The 24,100-nt window shown below is 35.9% G+C and overlaps 1 protein-coding gene across 7 annotated transcripts in view; it reads left to right on the top strand.

The window, feature by feature from the left end:
* The window catches only part of STAM (signal transducing adaptor molecule), a 107,645-nt gene that overhangs the window by 68,088 nt on the left and 15,457 nt on the right, over nucleotides 1-24,100 (top strand). For 6 of the 7 annotated variants that reach the window (XM_045085026.1, XM_045085030.1, XM_045085025.1 and 3 more), the window contains 8 exons: nucleotides 3,461-3,551; nucleotides 6,510-6,702; nucleotides 8,139-8,233; nucleotides 16,637-16,725; nucleotides 18,767-18,854; nucleotides 19,078-19,132; nucleotides 19,678-19,831; nucleotides 22,237-22,412. In XM_045085026.1, coding sequence (XP_044940961.1) covers nucleotides 3,461-3,551; nucleotides 6,510-6,702; nucleotides 8,139-8,233; nucleotides 16,637-16,725; nucleotides 18,767-18,854; nucleotides 19,078-19,132; nucleotides 19,678-19,831; nucleotides 22,237-22,412 — 941 coding nt within the window. The remainder of the gene's footprint in view (nucleotides 1-3,460; nucleotides 3,552-6,509; nucleotides 6,703-8,138; nucleotides 8,234-16,636; nucleotides 16,726-18,766; nucleotides 18,855-19,077; nucleotides 19,133-19,677; nucleotides 19,832-22,236; nucleotides 22,413-24,100) is intronic. The other variant, XM_045085032.1, reaches the window with a different exon arrangement.

Raw genomic sequence — 24,100 nt, 5'->3', positions numbered from 1 at the left:
TAGGTCTTTTGAAATTTATCCCTAGGCATTTTACCCATTTTGTTGGGATTGTAAGTGGGATTGCATTCTTAATTTCTCTTTCTGGTAGTTCATCATTAGTATATAGAAATGCAACAGATTTCTATATTTTGATTTTGTGTTCTGCAATTTTACTGGATTAATTTGTTAGTTCTAATAGTTCAGAGGAGTCTTTAGGGTTTCCTATGTATAGTACCATGTCATCTGTGAATAGTGACAGTTTTACTTCCTTTACGATTTCGATGACCTTTTCTTGTCTTTGTTCTTTGTCTTGCTACGGTATATATTATTGATGGTACATGACAAGGTAGGGCTTCCTAAAAGCCTCTTCTCTCTTCATGGTGTCTGGGATGAAAACTTTGTTAAGGTTGGGAGATTCTCAGTGTGTTGGGGGATGAGCTGAGGCAAGGACACCATAGCAGCTGAGGGCTTCTCTCTTCCTTTTGTGCTCTAGCTGTGGCCGGTTGTCCAGGGGGCTCTTATGTCTCGAAGGTCATGTGGACCCTGAGGTTGACCCCCCCCAGTGTCATCATTGTTGACCCATTTGTTGTTCAGTAGCGTGTCAAGTCTTCATGTATTTGTTTCTTAGAGTTTTTTTCTAGTAACTGATTTCTGGTTTCAAACCATTATGGTTAGAAAAGATGTTTGATGTGTTTCACTCTTTTTAAATTTACTGAGTCTTATTTTGTGGCCTAATGTGATCTCTCCTGGAGAATGTTTCATGTGTACTTGAGAAGAGAAGATGTGTATTCTGCTGTTTTGGGATAGAATGTTCTATGTGTGTCTGTTACATTCATGTGGTCTAATTTGTTATTTAAGGCTGATGTTTCCTTATTAATTTTCTATCTAGATGATCTAGCAATTAATGTAAGCAGGTATTTTAAAGCCCCCTACTATTACTGTATTGCTGTCATTTTTTCTTCCCTAATTTGTCTGTTAATAGTCATTTTATATATTTAGGTACTTCTGTGTTGGGTGCACAAGTATTTACAAGTGTTTTATGTTTTTGTTGAATTGATCCCATCATTACGTAATGTTCTTTTTTTCTCTTGTTACAGTCTTTGTTTTAAAGCCTGTTTTGTGTGATATAATTAATGCTACCCAAGGTTTCTTTTCATTTCCGTTTGCCTGGAAATTTTTTTTTCTATCCCTTCATTTTCAATGAATGTGCCTTCAGAGTTCAAGTGAGTCTATTGATGGGTCTTGGTTTTTTAATTCCTCTATCCTGTGTGTTATGACTGGAGAGTTTAGCCCATTTATATTTCAAGTAATTGTTGATAGTATGTATTTATTGCCATTTTGTTTATTGTTTCCATGTTGTTTTTGTGCTTCTTCTCCATTTCTTTTTCTTCTCCTAGTCTTTTCCCTTGTGATTTGATGACTTACTTTAGTGTTTTGTTTGGATTACTTTGTTTATTTTTTGTGTATCTGTTACAGGATTTTGGTTTGTGGTTACCCTGGGACTCATGTATAACATGTATAGCAGATTATTTTAAGTTGATAGTTGCTAAAGTTCAAACACATTCTGAAAGCACTATATTTTTATTCCCTTCACCCACATTTTATGTTTCTATGTCATATTTTACATCTTTTTATTTGTGTATCTGTTAAGTAGTTATTGTAAATATAGTTGACTTTATTACTCTTGTCTTATAACCTTCATACTAGCTTTATTAGTGGTTGATCAGCAACCCTTACCATATGTTTTCTTTTATCAGTGAAATTTTTTTCTATCTCATATTTTCTTATTTCTAGTTATTGTCTTTTCCCATGAAGTAGTCCCTCTAATATTTCTTGTGAAGCCCGTTTAGTAGTGATGAACTCCTATAGCTCTTGTTTATTTGGGAATTCTTTCTCAGTTCTTCAGTTCTGAATGATAATCTTGTCTGGTAGAGTATCCTTGCTTGTAAATTTCTTCCTTTTTGCACTCTGAATATAATGTCTGCACTATCTTCTTGACTGGTAGAAATTCCTCCACAGACCACAAAAGATCAATATGTCTAATTTGTGAAATTGACCAAACTGAAAAAAATATTATATGTAATTGAAAAGGTTGCTCTGAGGAAGCATACCTTTAATTTTCAGAGATGTGTGATGTTATACGCAACTAATGAATCATTGAACACTACATCAGAAACTAATGATGTAGTGTTCAGTGATTCATTAGTTGCGTATACTATATGTTGAGTAATTGAACATAAAAAAACAACCAAAAAAACCCCCAAACACACACACACACACACACGTGCGTGTGCACACACACACACACACACACACAATTAGTATCGAAAGAAGATTCCACATAGAGATGGATCAGAATTGAGAGGGCTTAAAGTTTCATTTAGTGAAGTACAAAAAGCTTTTTAACGTCCATTTTTCTAAAAAAAATGCTTTGTGTGTTTGTTTGACAATATAAAATACACTAATGTATATACAGAACTGTATTTGTAGAACTACATATATATCTAGAACTGTATTTTACTGTAATATTGAATGTTTTCCCTTTCATTTATTCAGCAGTAACTTCTTGATTGCTAGTAATCCGTGCATATTTAGGTACTCGTATTCTCAGGGACCATATAGCATGGTTATGAAGACAGATCTAAGAAGATAATTTTAATAGAAGCTGAGATTTATTGACTGTTAATATGTGCCAGGCTCTGTTCTGTGTGCTGTACATGTGTTAATTTGAATATTGTTTAGAATTCCATTTATGTTCTTGGTTAGTTTGGGTATTCTAATACGCATTTGTAAGTGTTCACAATCTATTTTGAGTTAGTACTGTAGTCATGTAAAATGTAGAAACTTTGCAACTGTTTAGGGTTTATTTACTCTTCATTATCATCATCCTTTATGCAATAATTATCATACATATGATACATTACTTCCATGTACATTATAAATCCCAGGAGAAAATGTTAAACTTTTTGTTTTAAACGATAAGCGGCAGCCCCCATCCTATCTAAGTTTGGAAGCTACATGTTGATTTAATCTTTTCAAATCCTACCATAGGTAGGTGCTATCATTACCCTCATTTTGTAGATGAGAGACTTAAGGCACAAAGAGGTTAATATACCCCAGTTTATAATTAGAACCTGGTAGATTTAGGATTTGAGCCCATGTTTGCCTGGCTCCACAATTTACATTATTAACTACTCACAGTGTAGTAACTTGTTAAAAGAACCATCAGAGGAACACAGGAGGAAATCCTTAATTTAGGGGTTTAGAAAGTTTCATGGAGAAAGTGATTATGTTAGCTGTTGACTGGTGAGTTAGAACTCTTCTCCTTTCAAATTAGAGACTGCTCCAGTTTGGATTATTTTCTGCTTCAGGAGTCTGTGGTAGATTAATAAGAAGGGTCTTGCAAGTTCTTAGATTAAGTGGAGGTAGGAAAATTTGAGGACAGTCCTCAAATACTATATTCCTTTTTTGTGTGTGTTAGGCTGCAGAACAAGCAAAAGCAAGCCCAGCCTTGGTTGCTAAAGATCCTGGTACTGTGGCTAACAAAAAGGAAGAAGAAGATTTAGCAAAAGGTATGTTTTTAAGTCCCAGGTACTGGAAAAGTGGGAAGAAAATGGGTCCCTTACTTAATATTATTTTCCTGAGATATTTTAAAGTGAAAGATATAGGGCTTTACAGCTAACACAGAAATCTACTTTGTGCCCCTTTACTGTATCAAATAATACTCTTCTGAGATAACTACTATTCATTTATGTCCTTTCCATCTATTTTGTAATAATATTTTAATTACACTGTATATCCATGAATAATACCAATACTTTTATGTATCCAACAAATTCTTTTTTCATAAAGAATTATACATACCATTTACAGTTTTTTTAATGTGCACTATGTCTAAGATCTACTCAGAACATATAAATCAAGTTCACTTGTTTTAACTATTGTATAATACTCCAGAGTATTAATAAATATATACTGTAGTTTATCCATCCTGCTACTGATGAATGTTTGGGTTTTCTGGAGTTATTTGTTTGTCTTTTTTTTTTTTTTTTTAAAGATTTTATTTATTTATTTGACAGAGATCACAAGTAGGCTGAGAGACAGGCAGAGAGAAAGGAGGAAGCAGGCTCCCTGCTGAGCAGAGAGCCGGAGGCGGGGCTCGATCCCAGGACCCTGGGATCATGACCTGAGCCGAAAGCCAAGGCTTTAGCCCACTGAGCCACCCAGGCGCCCCTTTTGTTTGTCTTTTGTTTTGTTTTTTACTATAGTAAGTAGGCTGCATTGAGTATTCTTGTGAATATTTTCTCTGTGTGTGTGTGTGTGTGTGTGTATCTTGTGTGACAGTAACCAATATTTTTGGCCCATGGGGGAGGTACATCTTCAACTTTTCTAGATAGTTTATTTCCTCTGCCACTAGCAGTGTATGAAAGTTATTAATATTTTTAATCTCCTGAAAATATTTGGTATTTAAGTTTGATTTTTGTGATTCTGATAGGTTGGATATAATGTCCAATTATCTTGACTTTTATTTCCTTCATTACTAGGGAGCCTTGATCCTTTTTTGTATGTTTATTAGCTGTTCTAATTGTCTCTCTTTTTATTGAGGTTTTTTTTTTTTAAGATGATATAGAAAGTTTAATTTTGGATATTAAACTTTTATTATTTTTAATGTTTTATTTATTAGAGAGAGTGGGAGAGCACTAGAGAGAGGACAGTCAGAGGAAGAAGCAGATTCCCCTCTGAGCTGGGAGCCTGATATGGGCTCGATCCTGGGACTCTGGGATCATGACTTGAGCCAAAAACAGTCGCTTAACTGACTGAGCCACCCAGGCACTCTTGCCTGTTATTTCTGTTGTCGATATCTACTTTTGATTTTTGGCTTTTTTTTTTTTTAAAGATTATTTATTTATTTATTTATTTGAGACACACACACACACACATACACAGAGATCACAAGTAGGCAGAAGTAGGCAGAGAGGCAGACAGAGAGAGAGGGAGAATCGGGCTCCCCACTGAGCAGGAGCCCAATGTGGGGCTCAATCCCAGGACCCTGGGATCATGACCTGAGCTGAAGGCAGAGGCTTAACCCACTGAGCCACCCAGGTACCCCTGATTTTTGGCTTTTACTTTGACTTTGATACTGGTACATTTTATCCAATAGAAGTTTTAAATTTTGATGTCAAAATTTCTGCTTTTTTGTTATGATTTTTGCTTTTTTACATCTTAAAATATTTTACCCTACTCCCCAAATCCTCAAAGGTACTTTCCTTTATTTTCTTATGATAGTTTTAAAGTTTTCTTTTTCCTGTTAGGTTTTTTATCAATGTAGAACAGAGATGAAGGGGGTTATGGTTTGAGTTGAAAGCGGGGTAATCAGTCTGTTCCGATTACATTGCAGAGCCTGAGTGACACATGATAATGGCTTGCATGAGGGGAGGACTGGAAGCACCAGAAGAATCACATTTGAGGGGTGCCTGGGTGGGCTCAGTTGGTTAAGCATCCAACTCTTGAGTTTCGCTCGGGTCATGATCTCAGGATTGTGAGATCTAGCCCTGCTTCGGGCTCCACGCTGGGTGTGGAGTCTGCTTAAGATTCTGTCTTCCTTCTCCCCCTCCCCACCACCCAGAAAGAAAGAGACATATTTGAAATCTCTTTGGGGGGAATTTTTTAGGTGAAACTTCATTCTAGTTATTTCCAAGTTCCACTTCTTGGACTGATCACATAAGAATTAACGTTGGAGCCGTAAAGTACAGGTTCCCGGATACTACCTTTGACGCTCTGATTTAGTAAGTCTTCATTGAGTTATGGGACTCTTGACTTCCCTAGTGATTTTGATTATCATTTTGGGAACAGAAGCTGCAGAATTATATTGAAAATATGGAAGAAGATTAAAATATCAGCAGCTAAATTAAAAAAGTGAATCTAAGATATTCCATCTTTTTAGTATGCAGAATAATTTAAATTTTATCCATTCAGTAAAAATAGTCATTATGCAGGGCACCTGGCTGGCTCAGTTACTAGAACATGTGAATTTGGACCTTGGGGTTATGAGTTCAAGCCTCATATTGGGTGTAGAGATTACATAAAAAAATAAACTCTTGAAAAAAGAGTAATTGGGGCACCTGGATGGCTTAGTGGGTTAAGCCTCTGCTTTCGGTTCAGGTCATGGTCTCAGGCTTCTGGAATCAAGCCCTGCATCGGGCTCTCTGCTCAGCAGGGAGCCTGTTTCCTCTCTCTCTCTCTGTCTGCCTCTCTGCCTACTTGTGATCTCTCTCTGTCAAATAAATAAAATCTTTTAAAAATATAGTAATTATTCTGTTCAACTTTTTTCGTTTATTCTTTAAACTTTCAGTTGTGAATGAACGAATAAAATTCATGAAATCATTTTTATTCATTACGTCAAGATATGTCCTAGTTCCCATCTTCACATTTAAAAGAATACATTTTACCTTCAGATAGCTTTTCTTTTTACTTCTTTGGATTGTTGGATATATTAACATTTTGAGTCTTTTTAACTCATTCTTTTCCAGCTATTGAGTTGTCTTTGAAGGAACAAAGGCAGCAGTCAACCACCCTTTCTACTTTATACCCAAGCACATCCAATCTCATAACTAACCACCAACATGAAGGCCGAAAAGTTCGTGCCATATATGACTTTGAAGCTGCTGAAGATAATGAACTTACTTTTAAAGCTGGAGAAATAATTACAGTTCTTGATGACAGGTGATGGATAATATCAAATTGATATTAAGTTGACATTCATATGAAAATATATAACATATTACTTCTGTGTTTCATATTATTCCTGTTGAATGCCATTACCAAAGGTAATAAGAAAAAATATTGTAGATATTTTCTCTATGTGACAGTTTTTTTACTTTGCTTATGTCATATTGTCTGGATTCTTTTTTGTAGTTTAATTTTTTTCTCATCTCTTATTTACATAGTTTTTATTTGTTTTGGAGGCCTAGTTTATTCATTTTTGTTCCATCTAATAATATAAATTATTAAATTAGTAAGGTTAAGATTTTAGAAAATATGCCAAATATGTGTTGGTATATATGGAATTTATTAGAAATGCATAATACATTGAAATTATTTATTCACAAAAAGTAGTATATCCATGGGTCAAATTCATTTTACATGGAATTATATACATTTATGTTGTTATGGGAGGTGATTCAGTACCTCTGGTTTTTTGTTTTTTAATTTAAATTCAATTAATTAACATATAGTATATTATTAGTTTCAGAGGTAGAGGTCAGTGATTCATCTGTTATATAATTATATAATATCCAGTGCTCATTACATCATGTGCCCTCTTTAATGTCCATCACCCAGTTGCTCTATCCTCTGCCTTCCTCTCCTCCAGTAACCCTCAGTTTGTTTCCTGTAAGTACATCTGGGTTTTGACTAGAGTTTTATGTTTACTCAAAATTTGTTACTGATGATTGTTACTGATAATGAAGTACTGAAATTGGCAAGTGGTTTTAAAAAATAAATAAAAAAAATTTAGGTTGTAGTGTAACACATTATTTTCTTGAGTAAAAGAAAAGTTAAGTTTGAGCTGTTTAGCTGGAAATTGCAGAAAACCTTGATCACTGATTCATTCAAAAAATGTTCATTGAGAGCTTGGTAGCTTTCCTTAATACTAGGCACCAAAGATACAGTGGTAAAGCATGGGGTGTATCTGAGTGTATGTTCATTGTGAACGTTTGTGCTATAAGCAGTGCCATCTATCATCTTGTTTCTTGTGGGAGAAAAAAGGTGCTAGTGTATACAAGAGAGCGCAAAATTTAGGAATGGATCTGAATTAAGAGCCTACTATTACCTTACTACAAAGGAGTCTTGCAGGGAGCCCGTGAACTACCTGAAGTTGAAGAGATCTCTGTTTTGGTGAGCAGAGTTCAGAGCCTTGTATTATATCCTCAAAGCTTCACCAGCCTTCCGAAAGATAAAGAGTTTTGTGTTTAACATTCTTTATCTTCTCTGAGGCTTCATCTTCGATTCGTAATAATGGTACATTCATTTCTTCCCTCCTTAGATTGTTGGGGGATTCAAATCTAGTAAAAATGCAGGTTAAACACTATAAAAGGTAGAGATTTATAGAGATAAAAATCTTTATTATAATCAAGGTTTACTTTTTTGCTCCTCATTAGTGATCCCAACTGGTGGAAAGGTGAAACCCATCAAGGCATGGGGCTATTTCCCTCTAATTTTGTGACTGCTGATCTTACTGCTGAACCAGAAATGAGTAAGTATTTTCCAGTCTGTAAGTGGATGATAATCCACAACTGTCTTTTTTTTTTCAGTGTTCCAAAATTCATTGTTTATGCATCACAGCCATTGCTCCATGCAATATGTGCCCTCCATAATACCCACCACCAGGCTCATCCATCCCTTAACCCCTCCCCTCCAAAACCCTCAGTTTGTTTCTCAGAGTCCACAGTCTTTCATGGTTTGTCTCCCCCTCCAATTTCTCCCAACTCACTTCTCCTCTCCATCTACCAGTGTCCTCCATGTTATTCCTTATACTCCACAAGTAAGTGAAACCATATAATAATTGACTCTCTCTGCTTGACTTAGTGTACTCAGCATAATCTCTTCCAGTCCCGTCCATGTTAATCCAAAAGTTGGGTATTCATCCTTTCTGATGGAGGTATAATACTCCATTGTATATATGAGCCATATCTTCTTTATCCATTCGTCCATTGAAGGGCATCTTGGCTTTCCACAGTTTGGTGACTGTGGCCATTGCTGCTATGAATATTGGGGTGCTTTTCACTATATCTGTATCTTTCGGGTAAATACCCAGTAGTACAAATTGCAGGATCATAGGGTAGCTCTGTTTTTAATTTCTTAAGGAATCTCCACACTGTTTTCCAAAGTGGCTGCACCAGCTTGCATTCCCACCAACAGTATAAGAGGGTTCCCCTTTCTCCACATCCTCTCCAACACTTGTTGTTTACTGTCTTGTTAATTTGGGCTATTCTACTGGTGTAAGGTAGTATCTAAGTGTGGTTTTGATTTGAATCTCCCTGATGGCTAATGATGATGAACATTTTTTCATATGTCTTAGCCATTTGTATGTCTTTGGAGAAGTGTCTGTTCAAGTTTTCTGCCCATTTTTTGATGTGATTATCTATTTTGTGTGTGTTGAGTTTGAGGAGTTCTTTATAGATGTTGGATATCTGCCCTTTGTAGTGTCACTTGTGAATATCTTCTCCCATTCCGGTTTTCTTTTGTTGACTGTTTTCCTTTGCTGTGCAAAAGCTTCTGATCTTGATGAAGTCCCAAAAGTTCATTATTCTTTTGTTTCCTTTGCCCTTGGGACATGTCTTAGAAGTTTCTGTGGCCGATGTCGAAGAGGTTACTGCCCATGTTCTCTAGGATTTTGATAATTCCTGCCTCACGTTGAGGTCTTTTATCCATTTTGAGTTTATCTTTGTGTATGATGTAAGAGAGTGGTCAAGTTTCATTTTTCTGTGCATAGCTGTCCAATTTTTCCAATAACCCTTTATTGAAGAGACTGTCTTTGTTCCACTGTATATTTTTTCCTGCTTTGTTGAAGATTTAGTTGACCATAGAGTTGAGGGTCCATATCTGGGCTCTCTGTTCCACTGGTCTATGTGTCTGTTTTTGTGCCAGTACCATGCTGTCTTGGTGATCACAGCTTTGTAGTAAAGCTTGAAATCAGGCAACGTGATGCTCCTAGTTTTGTTTTTCTTTTTCAACATTTCCTTAGCAATTCGGGGTCGCTTCTGGTTCTGTACAAATTTTAAAAGGATTGTTTGTTCCCGCTCTTTGAAAAATGGCCGGTGGGATTTTGATTGGGTTGGCATTGAAAGTATAGGTGGCTCTGGGCTGTATAGACATTTTAACAATGTTTATTCTTCCGATCCATGATCATGGAACGCTCTTCCATCTTTTTGTGTCTTCTTCAATTTCTTTCATGAGTGTTTTGTAGTTCCTCGAGTACAGATTCTTTACCTCTTTGGTTAGATTTATTCCCAGGTATCTTATGGTTCTTGGTGCTTTAGTAAATGGACTCGATTCTCTAATTTCCCTCTCTATATTTTCATTGTTAGTGTATAACTGATTTCTGTACATTGATTTTGTATCCTGCCACATTACTGAATTGCTGTATGAGTTCTAGTAGTTTGGAGGTGGAGACTTTGGGTTTTCCATATAAAGTATCATGTCATCTGTGAAGACAGAGAGTTTGACTTCTTCATTGCCAAGACCATTGAATACCTTTTATTTCTTTTTGTTGTCTGATTGCTGTTGCTAAAACTTCTAGTACTATGTTGAACAAGAGTGGCGAGAGTGGACATCCTTGTCATGTCCTTGATCTCAAAGGGAAGGCTGTCAGCTTTTCCCCATTGAGGATAATATTTGCTGTGGGTTTTTCATAGATAGAGGGAACATTCCTCAACTTCATAAAATCTATCTGTATTCTTTGAGTCGTTTTAATCAGGAACGGATGCTTTATCTTGTTAGATGCTTTTTGTGCATCAATTGAGAGGACCATGTGGTTCTTCTCTCTTCTCTTATTGATTTGTTCTGTCACATTGATTGATTTGCAACTGTTGAACCACCCTTGCATCCCATGGATAAATCCCCCCTGGTCATGGTGGATAATCTTTTTAATGTACTGTTGGATCCTGTTAGCTAGGATCTTGTTGAGAATCTTAGCATCCATATTCTTCAGGAATATTGGTCTGAAATTCTCCTTTTTGGTGGGGTCTTTGCCTGGTTTGGGAATCAGGGTAATGTTGGCTTCATAAAAAGAGTCTAGAAGTTTTCCTTCTGTTTCTATTTTTTGAAACAGCTTCAGGAGAATAGGTATTATTTCTTTGAATGTTTGGCACAATTTTCCAGGGAATCCGTCTGGTCTCGGGCTCTTGTTTTTTGGGAGGTTTCTGATCACTGCTTTAATCTCGTTACTAGATACTGGTCTATTCAGGTTGTCAATTTCTTCCTGATTCAGCTTTGGAAATTTAGAGGTTTCCAGGAATGCATCCATTTCATCTAGGTTGCTTAACTTAATGGCATATAACTGTTGATAATAATTTCTTTGCTTTCTTTTTCTTTTTTTTAAAGATTTTGTTTATTTATTTGATGGATAGATATCACAAGTAGGCAGGGAGGCAGGCAGAAAGAGAGGGAGAAACAGGCTCCCTGCTCAGCAGAGAGCTGGATGCAGGGCTTGATCCCAGGACCCTGAGATCATGACCTGAGCAGAAGGCAGAGGCTTAACCCATTGAGCCACCCAAGTGCCCCATTGATATTAATTTCTGATGATTGTTTCTGTTTCCTTGGTATTAGTTGTGATCTCTCCCTTTTCACTCATAATTTTATTAATTTGTGTCCTCTCTCTCTTCTTTTGGATTAGTTTGGCCAATGGTTTATCAATCTTACTGATTCTTTTAAGAAACCAGCTTCTAGTTTCCTTGATGTGTTCTACTGTATCTCTAGTTTCTATCTCATTGATCCCTGCTCTACTCTTAATTATTTCCCTTCTTGTATGTGGGGTTGGCTTAATTTGTTGTTGATTCTCTAGTTCTTTAAGGTGTAAAGAGAACTGGTGTCTGAATTTTTCAAATTTTTTGAGGGAGGCTTGGTTGGCTCTGTATTTCCCCCTTAGGACTGCCTTTGCCATATCCCATAGGTTTTGGGCCAAAGTGTCTTCAATCTCATTGGTTTCCATGAATTGTTTAAGTTCTTTGATTTCCTGCTTGATCCATACATTCTTAAGCAGGTGGTCTTTGGCTTCCAAGTGTTTGAATTCCTTCCAAACGTTTTCTTGGTTGGTTGAGTTCCAGTTTTAAATCACTGTGGTCTGAGAATATGCAGGGAATAATCTCAGTCTTTTGGTATCAGTGGAGCCCTGATTTGTGACCCAATATGTCATCTATTCTGGAGAAAGTTCTATGTGTGCTTGAGAAGAATCAGTATTCTGTTTTTTTCGCGTGGAATGTTTGGTATATATCTGTGAGGTCCATCTGGTCCAGTGTGTCATTCAATGCACTTGTTTCTTTATTGATTTTCTGTTTCAACGATCTATTACTGAGAGTGGCATGTTAAGATCCCCTACTATTAAAAAAAAAAAGGTGCCCTACTATTAATGTATTCATATCAGTATGACTCTTTATCTTGATTAACAGTTGTCTTATGTAGTGACAGCATGGAATCGATTAGGGCAGAAGTGAAAACTGCAGGAGAGGAAGTTAAAAAGGCTATCAGTAAGATCCAGTCTAATCTAAATACTCCAACAGCTAGGGTAACCGAGGCAGAAGATAGAATTAGTGATCTAGAGGACAAACTGATAAGAGAAAAAGGATTAGGAGGAGGCCTGGAACAAACAGCTTAGAAACCATGAAAACAGAATTAGGGAAATAAATGACACCATGAAATGTTCCAGCATCAGAATTATTGGGATCCCTGAGGGGGAGGAGAAAGAAAGAAGACTAGAAGATAGAGATGAACAAATTCTCCATGAAAATTTTCCCAATCTGGGGAATAGAACCAGTGTTCATGTCCTCTACGTAGAAAGAGCGCCCCCCAAGATCAACAAATCTAGAAGGACCTTGAGGCCCTTGATTGTAAGACTGACAGATCATAATTTTAGACAAGAGCTTTTGAGAGCAGCTAAGGGGAAGAGATTCCTTACATACAGAGTTAGGTCCATCAGAATAATGTCAGACCTGTCCACAGAAGTCTGGCAAGTCAGAAAGGGCTGGCAAGACATATTCAGAGCATTAAATGAGAAGAACATGCAGCCAACAATAAATACTTTATCCAGCAAGGCTGACATTCAAAATCGATAGAGAGATAAAGACCTTCCAAGACCAGCAAGATTTAAAAGAGTATGTGACCACCAAGCTGACACTACAAGAAATAATAAGGGGTGGGGGTTCTATAAAATGAGAAAGAACCCAAGAGTGTCATAGAATAGAAATTTACAGAGACAATCTATAGAAACAAGGACTTACAGACAACATAATGTCAATAAAAATGTATCTTTCAATAATCACTGTCAATGTGAATGGCCTAAACGCTCCCATAAAATGGCACAGGCTTGCAGATTGGATAAAAGGACAGGACCCATCCATATGTTGTCTACAATGGACCGATTTGGAATGTAAGGATACATCCAGACTGAAAGTGAAGGGATGGAGAAGCATCTTTCATCGCAGTGGGCCTCAAAAGAAAGCTGGGGTAGCAATTCTCATATCAGATAAATTAGATTTTAAACTAAAGACTGTAGTCAGAGATAACAGAAGGATACTACATCATTCTTAAAGGGTCTATCCACCAAGAAGATCTAACAATTATAAATATTTATGCCCACAACTGTCTTCTTAATAAAAGAGTAAAAATTCAGCTTCATGGAAAGTTATAGGCTGAGCTGGGACTCATATTAATTCCTCCAAGGTGTTAATTAAGAATACAGCTTGCGTGCTTGCTTTGGGAGCATGTATACGAACACCAGCCCTAAACTTGGAAGCAGGGGCCTGTAAGCAATATAATGGCTTTCCTAAGCCCCCATGTTAGATACTCAGAAGGGTCCATAACTAATCATGAGAATACCTTTTTGTTTGTGCTGCCAGGGGAAATAAACTAGAAAGTTTCCAAGGAGAAAGTGTGATGTTACTGGCAGTCATAATAGTTGCAGGAGATGTAACTACTGGTAACTTACAAAAATGTTGGGAAGCAGTTCACTGCATTTGTACGTAGTACTAGAATTCACTGATCTTCATAATGATGAGTTTGGGACTTGAAGATTAAGTCCTAGTTTCCCTCTGTTTAAACAAACAAATACATTCTAGTGTAGAAAGATTTCCATTAGTGGTTGAAAGGTTTAGAATTTTAAGACTTTGTGTATATAAGTTGGTAAGCTGGAGTTATGTGGCAAAACAACTCACCTCATCTCATCTTTCTATAAAGCCAGTAGAAGGGATCAAAGAGAGTCATAAGCCATAGAATGCGTGGGGTTTTTTTTTAGTTTACGAGAATTTTAAGAAAGGATCTCTGTCTCATAGTCATCTCTTTATTTCTGACAGCATATAGTACTGAATCTTAATCAAAATACATACTGTCTAAATATTTATATGATAAATGGTAAGTATTTGTGTGTATATATACATATGTGTGTGTTTACATATATATATATATATATATATATATATGTAAAGATACATATGAGAGGTAAATTTTCCTTAAATAAGAACACTTCTCTTTCAAGAGAAGGCTTTAACAACAAATCAGACATTACTTTTATCATTGATGAAACAAAGCTGTCTCCTGATAACTGCCAAGTTTTCTCGTGTCATTTTATAACCAATTTATGACAGAGACTGATTCCTGATACCCATTCTATTAACGGAGTTCTTTTTTGTTAGAACTCAAAAAATATGTTGTAGAACCCTTTTTAAATGGCAGTGTATTGTGTGCCAACTTTTTAACCTGGGCTTATGGTGGTGATTTTTTGTTTGTTGGTTTGTTTGTGTTTTTTTTGAGGTTTGGATTTTTTTGTTCTAGTTTTGTCCTCAGTAAGCTGTTGTAAAATAGGGAATTGTCTTGGACTTCTGTTCAAGATGAAACCCAAGATCTCAAATGGACCATGTAGCCAACTCATCTTTTTCTCTACCATATAGCAGTGCAGCTTTGAAATGAGTATGCTAGCTCATCTTCCTGTGTTTCATTGTGGACTACTGAAGAGAAGAGCAGGAACAACAGAGCTTCTGTAATGGAGTTGTAGTTCTTGAGCTTGGGAAAGGAGTGTTAGCATGATATTCTTAGCATTCCTCCTTTTTTTTTTCTTTTTTTTAAGATTTTATTTTTTTATTTAAAAGAGAGAGAGAGAGATCATGAGAGAGGGGGAGGGTCAGAGGTAGAATCAGATTCCCAACTGAGCCCAGGAGCCTGATGTGGGGCTCCATCCTGGAGCCATGTGGGGGTTCCATCCTGGGACTCCGGGATCCTGACCTGAGCCAACGGCAAATGCTTAATTGACTGAGCCACCCAGGTGCCCCTTCATAGCATCATTTTTCATGAGGAAACAAGCCCACTTTAATGTCCTGTACAAGTACCTGCCCCTGCTTAGCTTGTTTTTCTTTAGGAAGTATAGGAAGATATTGTAAAAACATTTATTTTGTGTCCGTACATACACACACGTATACTTGCACGCACGCACACATATTTGGTAATAGTATTAGTGCCTACGAGAAAAAGCACTGAAAACTTGTGCGTGGTCAGGTATTAAGATGTCGAGTCTACCATGTGTTCTCTTATGGGTAGCAGCCAATGTGGTGCTTTCCCAGCTCTCTACTTGCTAATAGCTCAAGATATGAAAAGCAGAATTATTTTTAACACATGTCTCTTATGCCCCCATGGGAAAATAAAATCAGATAAAACGTGTGTGTGTGTGTGTATAGAATTTTGCTTTATGGTGACTTGAATGTGATGAATGGAAATTAAATTATCTACATTTTATACAGAAGCTTACAGCACAGAATACATGAGTGGCGTGAGTTCCTGTTCTCAGAGGGAAAAATCATCAACTGGATTCCAGTATGTGGGCTGGTAGTGCCAGATAGATTGGTATTTAAATCCAGGTTGTGTCATATATTAGCTTTCTCCTGTGCAAGCATTTTTAATATTACTGTGCTGCTGTTAACATCATTTTTAAAATGGGTGTATCTCATAAGATGGCAGAAGAGATTCATTTGGGAGGAAATGTAATATTCTATTACGCACATTTAATAGTTCAGTTAATAAATTTCCTTTCCCTAATTCTGCTCTGTTCCCAAACCCCATTTCATCTTTATTCTTAATGTTTTTGTGAGTACTGATTAACCACATTGGTACAAGGATGAGAAATGCAGGAAGGAAGTTCTTTCCTTTAAAAAGTCATCTCAGTGTGTTGGGGGCCTCTCAGTGTGTTGGGGGAGATGGTTAATTGCTCTATTAATTGTAACCTTGTATTTACTAGTTAATGATATATTGAATAGTTTTTAAGGATTGCTTTGTTAAACAAGAGAAATATGTGCTTCTGGCCAGTGATTTGCAGATCCCTTCATAACCACATTTTTATTTCAAAGAATAATGTAAATAAAAAATGCAGGCTGATTTCATGGATCACTGCCTATACCACTGACCTGGATGTCACTTTCCTAGTAACAAGTCTAAGTGGCTTGCCAGAGAATGTATAGCTGACTTTCCATTTCACTACATTGAAATAGCATGGTCTTTCAAATGAGATTTTTCTTTGAAGGGACTGGTAATTTAAAAGAGGACTTATTTTAATTTGTAGAGTTCAATTCTGACCTTGTAAAGCTTTACTTTTTGTCCGTCGATTTGCTGAACTCTCATATGTAGTAGGTAATTAATCTTTGTTTCAGAAATATACCTCTTATTTTTACTGAAGAATCTTTTATGGAAAATGTAAAATCTTAAGATGAAGAAATCTTCACAGGATTCCATAAAATAATGTTCTCTCATTATTGCCCAAGTATGTAGTCTAATTATTCCTTAAATTGAGTCTCTCAGATTGAAGGGAATAAAAGAAGAATCCAAATTCTCTCACGCAGTTTAAAGTGCTTTAAAATAGAATTTTATTATAAGGAAAAAATAAATATTACATGTTTTATAGTTAAAACGGAGAAGAAGACGGTACAATTTAGTGATGATGTTCAAGTGGAAACAATAGAGCCAGAACCAGAGCAAGCCTTTATTGATGAAGTAAGTGATTTCCTCTGCGAGAGTTGGTATTCAATACTTGGTATTGAAGTTTAAGTGTTGTTATTGTCGTCTTTAAAAAAAATTGATTGCTTGATTATTGCATGTATTTTATGTTATAAAATTCAAGCAATATAGACAAAGCAAAGATTGTCCATGAAACTCTCTAGTCTCATTCTATACCTCATCATTAAAAATCCTGCTTAATATTCCATAGAATGGGTTCATATGATTTAATTATTTTGCTATTGAAGCTTGGGATTTTTGCAGTTTTTTGTATTTTTTTTTAATTATTGCAAATAACAATTGTAGTGAAATTTTTTTTTAAAGATTTTATTTGACAAAGCAGGAGAGTACAAGCAGAGGGAACAAGAGGATGAGGGAGAAACAGGACCTCCTGCTGAGCAGGGAGCCCCATGTAGGGCTCTATCCCAGGACCCTGGGGTTATGACCTGAGCCGAACGAAGGCAGACACTTAACGACTGAGCCACCCAGGCGACCCTTTAGTAAAAGTTTTTTGGATGAAATATATTTAATAGACTATGTGGCTGTCTTATTTGCAATGAATGCTCTGGAAATTACATCGTTTTTAACATTTTAAACTTAGGAAAAATGATGTGTCCTCTTTAAAATATTTGAAGGGATTTTGTAGGTTTTTAGCCTTCTTTGGGAGGAGCCATAAACAGAAAATTTGAAGAGTACTCTTAGAGAAAGAGACTGTCGAAGACTGCTAAAAGTCAGGGAATCTGACTGGATCAGGGAAAGTTTTGTTTGGCCAATTTCTTTGCATAATAAAATGTGTTTAGAGTCAGCCTCGTGGTCTGTATAGATATCTCATTTCTTTGATATTAGATAATTTAAAATAGGGTGTAATATTTTATAAATAAAACAAAAAGTAACCACATGTTAGTTGACTCTCTCATGTTAGCTCCACTTCCCTCCCTTTTTTTCCTTTGCTATAGGCATACTTTTCTGACACATGCCTTCTTTTCTAGGCTACTTAAAATGGAAATTGTGAATCTTTTACATTGAAACATAGTGTCTATTTTAAGATATAAAATTCTTTTGACTTTGGAAGAGTTTTTTTATATACTTGTGTCGCTTTTACTGTCCAGTGATTAGTTCATCTCTCAAGGTCTTCTTTGCAGAAACAGTTTTTGTCTTGATTTAAATGACTATATAAAATTGGTAGTCTATTTTACATTTACCTAATGTACCTGTGTTTAGTAACAGAACCATGTAAAAACCATGCATGGAGAAAACTTTGTTATTATTATAGATTATTCTTTGGTACTCAGTATTCTTTGGAGATCAGTATTTTGATTCTTTAAAAATGTACATATAAGTACATATATACTTGTGTAATATATAGGTGTATTTATATAATGATATAGGTATATTTATAAATTTATATGCAATTGGTTTTTATAAGGAAAGATTCTGAAATAGATTTGAGTCCTTACTTTGAGATGCCTTCCAGCCTTCTCACATAGGAAAATAGAGAAACCACAAGTCTTCCTTCCTTTTACAACAGACTGAAATATTGGTGGAAAGAAAATGTAGAATAAAATCTTATGGCCCTACTTAGAAGGAGAAGAGCTGTAATATAGCTGAGCTATGCCTTGCTAAAACAGCTGCTGTATTCACCATGGTGGAGAAGTAATAATGAGTTGTTAGTCATAAGCAATGCCATCTTAAGAGAGAAGTTACCAAGGCTACAGCTGCTCCAAAACAAAATGACAGAGAAATACACAGCATGACATAACAGATTGAAGAACTCACACGTTGTAAGTTTAAATATGGCTCTATTTCTTCTCATTTAAGAGAGTCTCTCTTAGCAGTTTCAACAGTAAGTAGGAAGAGCTTTCAAAGCTCTGACTTCACATGGTACTAAAGAGAACACAGATACTAAATATGTAAAAGCAAAATTGGAGTCTCCATATGAATCACAAAATTTCTCCATCCTTTATCTAATTAATGAAGTGAGACTGTATTGTTGCTCAATGATTTATTGCTTTTTCTATTAACTATTTAATTCCTATAGGACAAAATGGACCAATTGTTACAGATGTTGCAAAGTACAGATCCCAGTGATGATCAACCAGATCTTCCAGAGTTACTTCATCTTGAAGGTAAACTATTTTCCATTAACTTTCCACATAAAAAAAAAAACCAGAGGTATATCTAGTGTTCTGTTACAGAATAGTTTTATATTTACATAAAATTTGAGAATGATATAAAAAATATTAACATTTCTACTCTTCTATGACTTCGTTTCACTTATATGAATATCCATGAGAGATTTGCTTCCTTTTACTGTGTTTTCTTACATTTCTTTAAATCTCGTTATCTTAGCAATTTGTCACCAGATGGGACCTCTCATTGATGAAAAGCTGGAAGATATTGATAGGTAAAAGAACATTTGCAGTTATCTATATTGTATATCTTCTTCCCTCAAGTTCTTATGTTTAAGTGCCTACTGGGATAGAATTGCCTTTTTATTATTTTTTTATTTTAAAGATAGGCCAAAAGAGCCAGTTCTCATTCAGTTATTTTCTACTATAGATATGGGAATTAGAATTAGTCACATCTTCCTATTTTTTTTTTTAAGGTGAGCATTTGTTTGACCTTAATTATATTAGTTTTTTAAGAAGAATAATGGTTACCTATTGTTATCATTATAGTGCTATACGTAGCATTACCAGAGCCCACAAATGACCTACCCATCTGTTATTTACTAGGGACACGTAGTTATTTCAAGGTAAAGTCAAGTACAGTAATATGGTGGAGTTCTCCCAGCACAGTACATAAAGCAGTTTTTGTTGCCTTTGAGCTAAAGAACAGGGTATTTTCTGCCATAAGTTTAAATTTTTAGTAATATCTACTTATATTACTTTTTTAGAACACAGTATCATTTAAATAGCAATTGTTTGAAATTACTGTGTAATATTTCAGAAAACATTCAGAACTCTCAGAACTTAATGTTAAAGTGATGGAAGCACTTTCACTGTATACGAAGTTAATGAATGAAGATCCAATGTATTCCATGTATGCGAAATTACAGAATCAGCAGTATTACATGCAGTCATCTGGTGTTTCTGGTTCTCAGGTAAGCTTTTAAAAATTGAGGCATATCATTTTATTTTTACTTTTTTAAGATTTTATTTGTTTTAGAACACAGAGGGAAGGGGAGAGAAAGAGTCTCAAGCAGACTTCCCATGGAGCGTGGAGCCTGACTTGGGGCTCATTCTCAGACCCCCATGATCAAGACCTGAGCCAAAATCAAGAGTTGGATGCTTACCAACTAAGCTACCCAGGTAGCTCCTCAAGTATATCTTTTTTTTTTTTTAAAGATTTTATTTATTTATTTGACATAGAGAAAGATCACAAGTAGGCAGAGAGGCAGGCAGAGAAAGAGGGGGAAGCAGGCTCCCTGCTGAGCAGAGAGCCCGATGCGAGACTCGATCCCAGGACCCTGAGATCATGACCTGAGCCGAAGGCAGCAGCTTAACCCACTGAGCCACCCAGGCGCCCCTCAAGTATATTATTTTAAATTCTCAATATATTTGAAATTATTTGGAATAGCTTTGTTTTTGTAAAAATGTGAAACTTTCTGAAAGTAATCTTAGAATAAAGTTTAAAAGAATTTTTTACTTGATAAATACAATGTATAATACACTAATTATTCTAGAATTCTTTTGAAAAAATTGTTTTTCTTCAAGGGTATGCATCAGAATCACTAATCAAATTAAAAAAAAAAAATACAGGTTCCTTGGCCCCACCTGAAACCTAATGAATCAAAACATTCAAGAGTAAGGACAGAACATCTATATATTCTAAAACTTCATATGTAATTACCTGGTTAAGAACCTCATTTTTTTGTCTGATTATTGCTAAAAAATTAATAACTTTTTCTGGGTATCTGCAGTTTTAGATTTTATAGTAAGTTGTTTTAATCTGAATTTTTCCCTCTTCCTTTAAAAAGATACAGAATATGGGCGCCTGGGTGGCTCAGTGGGTTAAAGCCTCTGCCTTTGGCTCAGGTCATGATCCCAGGGTCCTGGGATTGAGCCCCACATCAGGCTCTCTGCTCAGCAGGGAGCCTGCTTCCCTTCCTCTCTCTCTGCCTGCCTCTCTGCCTACTTGTGAGCTCTGCCTGTCAAATAAATAAATGCAATCTTAAAAAAAAAAAAAGATATAGATTATAATATAGAGCCCTTTTCCTCCGTAATCACCCTAAGCCACTATTTCAAGAGCACTTTCCCCACAAACTGAGTAAGTTTACTGTCTAGGGAATAATTATATAGGCATTCTACTTTACTTATGCAGAGTGGCACAGATTTTGTGCAAGGTTTTTTTGTTTTTTGTTTTTTGTTTTTCCCCCTTAAATGGCCCACTTCCCCTGAAATGAGAGGCCGGATGCCTGGGACTGAGTAGTCCTATTTGAGCAACATGGGGCTAGGTGATAGCTACTCACGGCTCTTGATACCAGTCTGAGAAAAAACAAAAACTCTTCATTTGCAAAGTACAAAAAACAATGCATTTAGATTGGAATAGCTCTGTTTATAATTAAGACCTTCTGTATTCTGATGTATGGTGAGTCTTAAAAGCTTAAAGACGCATTTAAGCTAAAAAGCTTAAAAGAAGTGCTAAGATGATTCTTACCTCTTGATGACTGTGTTACTACTATACTGTCTTTACTACTATCTCACCTGGTAGGAGTCTCACTTACGTACGTAGACAGTGGGGTTCTCTTCAAAGAAATGAAATGGAAGGATTTAGTGAATACTATAGAAAATTAGAATATGATTTGTGTTTAAGTTTTGGGCATTTAAGAGGTCAGTCTCTTTAGACTAAAATAAGCATAGTTTTTAGATGCCTGAGTGGTCAAACAATAGCCCAAAGACAAATCCAGCCTCCCACCTGTTTTTGTTTTTGTTTTTTAAATCAACTTTGCTGTAACATTCTCACTCATTTATACATTGTTTCTGGCTGCTTTTTATATGGGCAGAGTTCAGAGAGGCCCACAAAGCCTAAAATATCTGGACTTTTGTAAGAATGTTTGCTGACCCCTGCTTTTGAAAGTTACGTTGCTCTGTGTTCCCTAAACTGTAATGTAGGAAATACAGATTGTATATGCAGTCTATGGACATGAAATAGTGAATTCAAAGACACTTCTTAAACATTTTTTGGGATTCCTTTTAGGAAAGTGCTAAAAATATCAATATGGAAAGAGAGATGATATTAGTGTAAAATTTCGAGGTAAGTTCCTTTACTCCTTCTATATGAGATAAACACAAGTTCAGCTCATGTTTACCTAAGAAAATCATCAGAAGCTCACTTCACTGAAAAGTATTTTTCTTAATGGCTATCGAAAGAAATAACTTTTAAAAAGATTTCAGAGATTTGATTGTTAATTCGCTGTGTAACTGAATGCCTTTACAAAGAAGTTTTAGCATACCTTTTAAAGTCTTAGAAAATGTAATTTTTTTTTTTTGTCATGAACTGTTCTAGGTATATCCAGGGCCTCCCCAAAGTGGTACTTACCTGGTTGCAGGGAGTGCACAGATGAGCCATCTCCAGAGCTACAGTCTTCCCCCAGAGCAACTGTCTTCTCTCAGCCAAGGAGCAGTTCCACCATCTGTAAACCCAGCCCTTCCCAGTCAGCAGACTCAGGCGTCCTACCCTAAGTAATTTGATTTTTGACTATTGTTTTACTGCTGTTTGGAGTTAGTACTGTTGTAACTCTTAAATGCCTCCATTCACGTGTAACCGTAAGAGCTACATAAGAAAAACCTAGGATAGATGCTATCACCAGTACCAGATGGTCAGCCCTGTTTGTGGTTAGGAGTGGGTTCTACTTGAACCCCTGCATTATTGCATTACAAGCCAGTCTTCTGTCTCACTGAATCACTGAACAGCTCTATTCAAGTCTTGGTGTTGTATTTTTAATATTTCCTATCATTTTTCTTTTTATCAAGGTGATATTGGCATATCACATGATATAAGTTGCAGAAGTACATTTTAATTATCTGTATGCACTGTAAAGTGATCGCGACTAAAAGTGTAGTTACATCCATCACCATTCAGTTGACCTTCTTCACCCATTCTACCTAGCCCTTCCCCTCTGGTAATCTCCAAGCAGTTCTCTGTATGAGTTTGGTTTGGTTTGGTAGTGGTTGGGTTGTTTTAGATTCCACATATGAGGGGAATCAGTATAATATTTGTCTTTCTCTATCTGACTTATTTCACCTAACAGTGCTTTTAAGTTCCATGCATGTTGTCTCAAATGATAAAATTTAATTTTTTTATACTCAAGTAGTATGTATACACTGCATATACTACTGTACACACACACACACACACATCATACATCTTTATCGATTAATTATATCAGTGGACATTTTGGTTATTTCCATTTCTTGGTTATTATAATAATCCTGTGGTGAACGTAAGGGTGGATATATCTTTTCAAATCAGTATTTTTGTATTCTTTAGATAAATACCCAGAAGAGGAGCAACTGGATCATATAGTCATTGTCTTCTTAATTTTTTGAAAAATCTCCATACTGTTGGCTGCACCACTTTACATTCCCACCAACAGTATATGATGATTCCCTTTTTTGTACTGCCTCAACATTTACTTCTTGTCTTTTTGGTAATACCCATTCTAATTGGTGTAAGGTGATATCTCATTGTGAATTTGATTGGCATTTCCACGATAATTACTGATTTCAAACATCTTTCCTGTGCTTCTTGGCCATCGTTAGGTCTTTGGAGAAATGTTTACTCAATATCATCTTCCCACCTTTTAAATTGGATTGTTCGGTTTCTTGTTGTTGAGTTATTGAACTCTTTATATATTTTAGATATTAATTCCCCATCAAATATATGATTTGCAAAAAACTTTCTCCCGTTCAGTAGATTGCCTTTTTGTTTTGATGATGGTTTCTTCCACTATGCAGAAGCTGCTTTTTGTTTTGATGTAATCCCATTCATTCATTCAGTTTTGTTTGTTTCTTTCTTTGCCTATGGCGTTAGATCCACAGAGATATTACTGAAACTGCTGTCAAAGAGCTTATTACCACCTGTGCTTTCTTCTTGGAAATTTATGGTATCAGGTTTTACATCCAAGTCTTTAACCTATTTTGAATTAATTTTTGTGTATGGTGTAAGCTGGTTGTCCAGTTTCATTCTTTTGCATTTGGCTGTCCAGTATTGCCAGCACCATTTACTGAATATACTGTCCTTTCTACATTGTATGTTCTTGGCTTATCTGTTGTAAATTAATTGTCCGTATGTGTGTGGGTAAATAATTCTGAGCTCTCAGTGATGTCCCACTGATCTGTCTCTTTTTATACTGACACTGTGTGTTTTG

The sequence above is a fragment of the Mustela putorius genome, unplaced genomic scaffold (genome assembly GCF_011764305.1).
Source record: "Mustela putorius furo isolate JIRA1106 unplaced genomic scaffold, ASM1176430v1.1 tig00000827_pilon_pilon_pilon, whole genome shotgun sequence".
NCBI classification, from domain to species: domain Eukaryota; kingdom Metazoa; phylum Chordata; class Mammalia; order Carnivora; family Mustelidae; genus Mustela; species Mustela putorius.
Note: the sequence above shows the minus strand (reverse complement) of the source record. Positions and strands in the feature narration are given on the sequence as shown.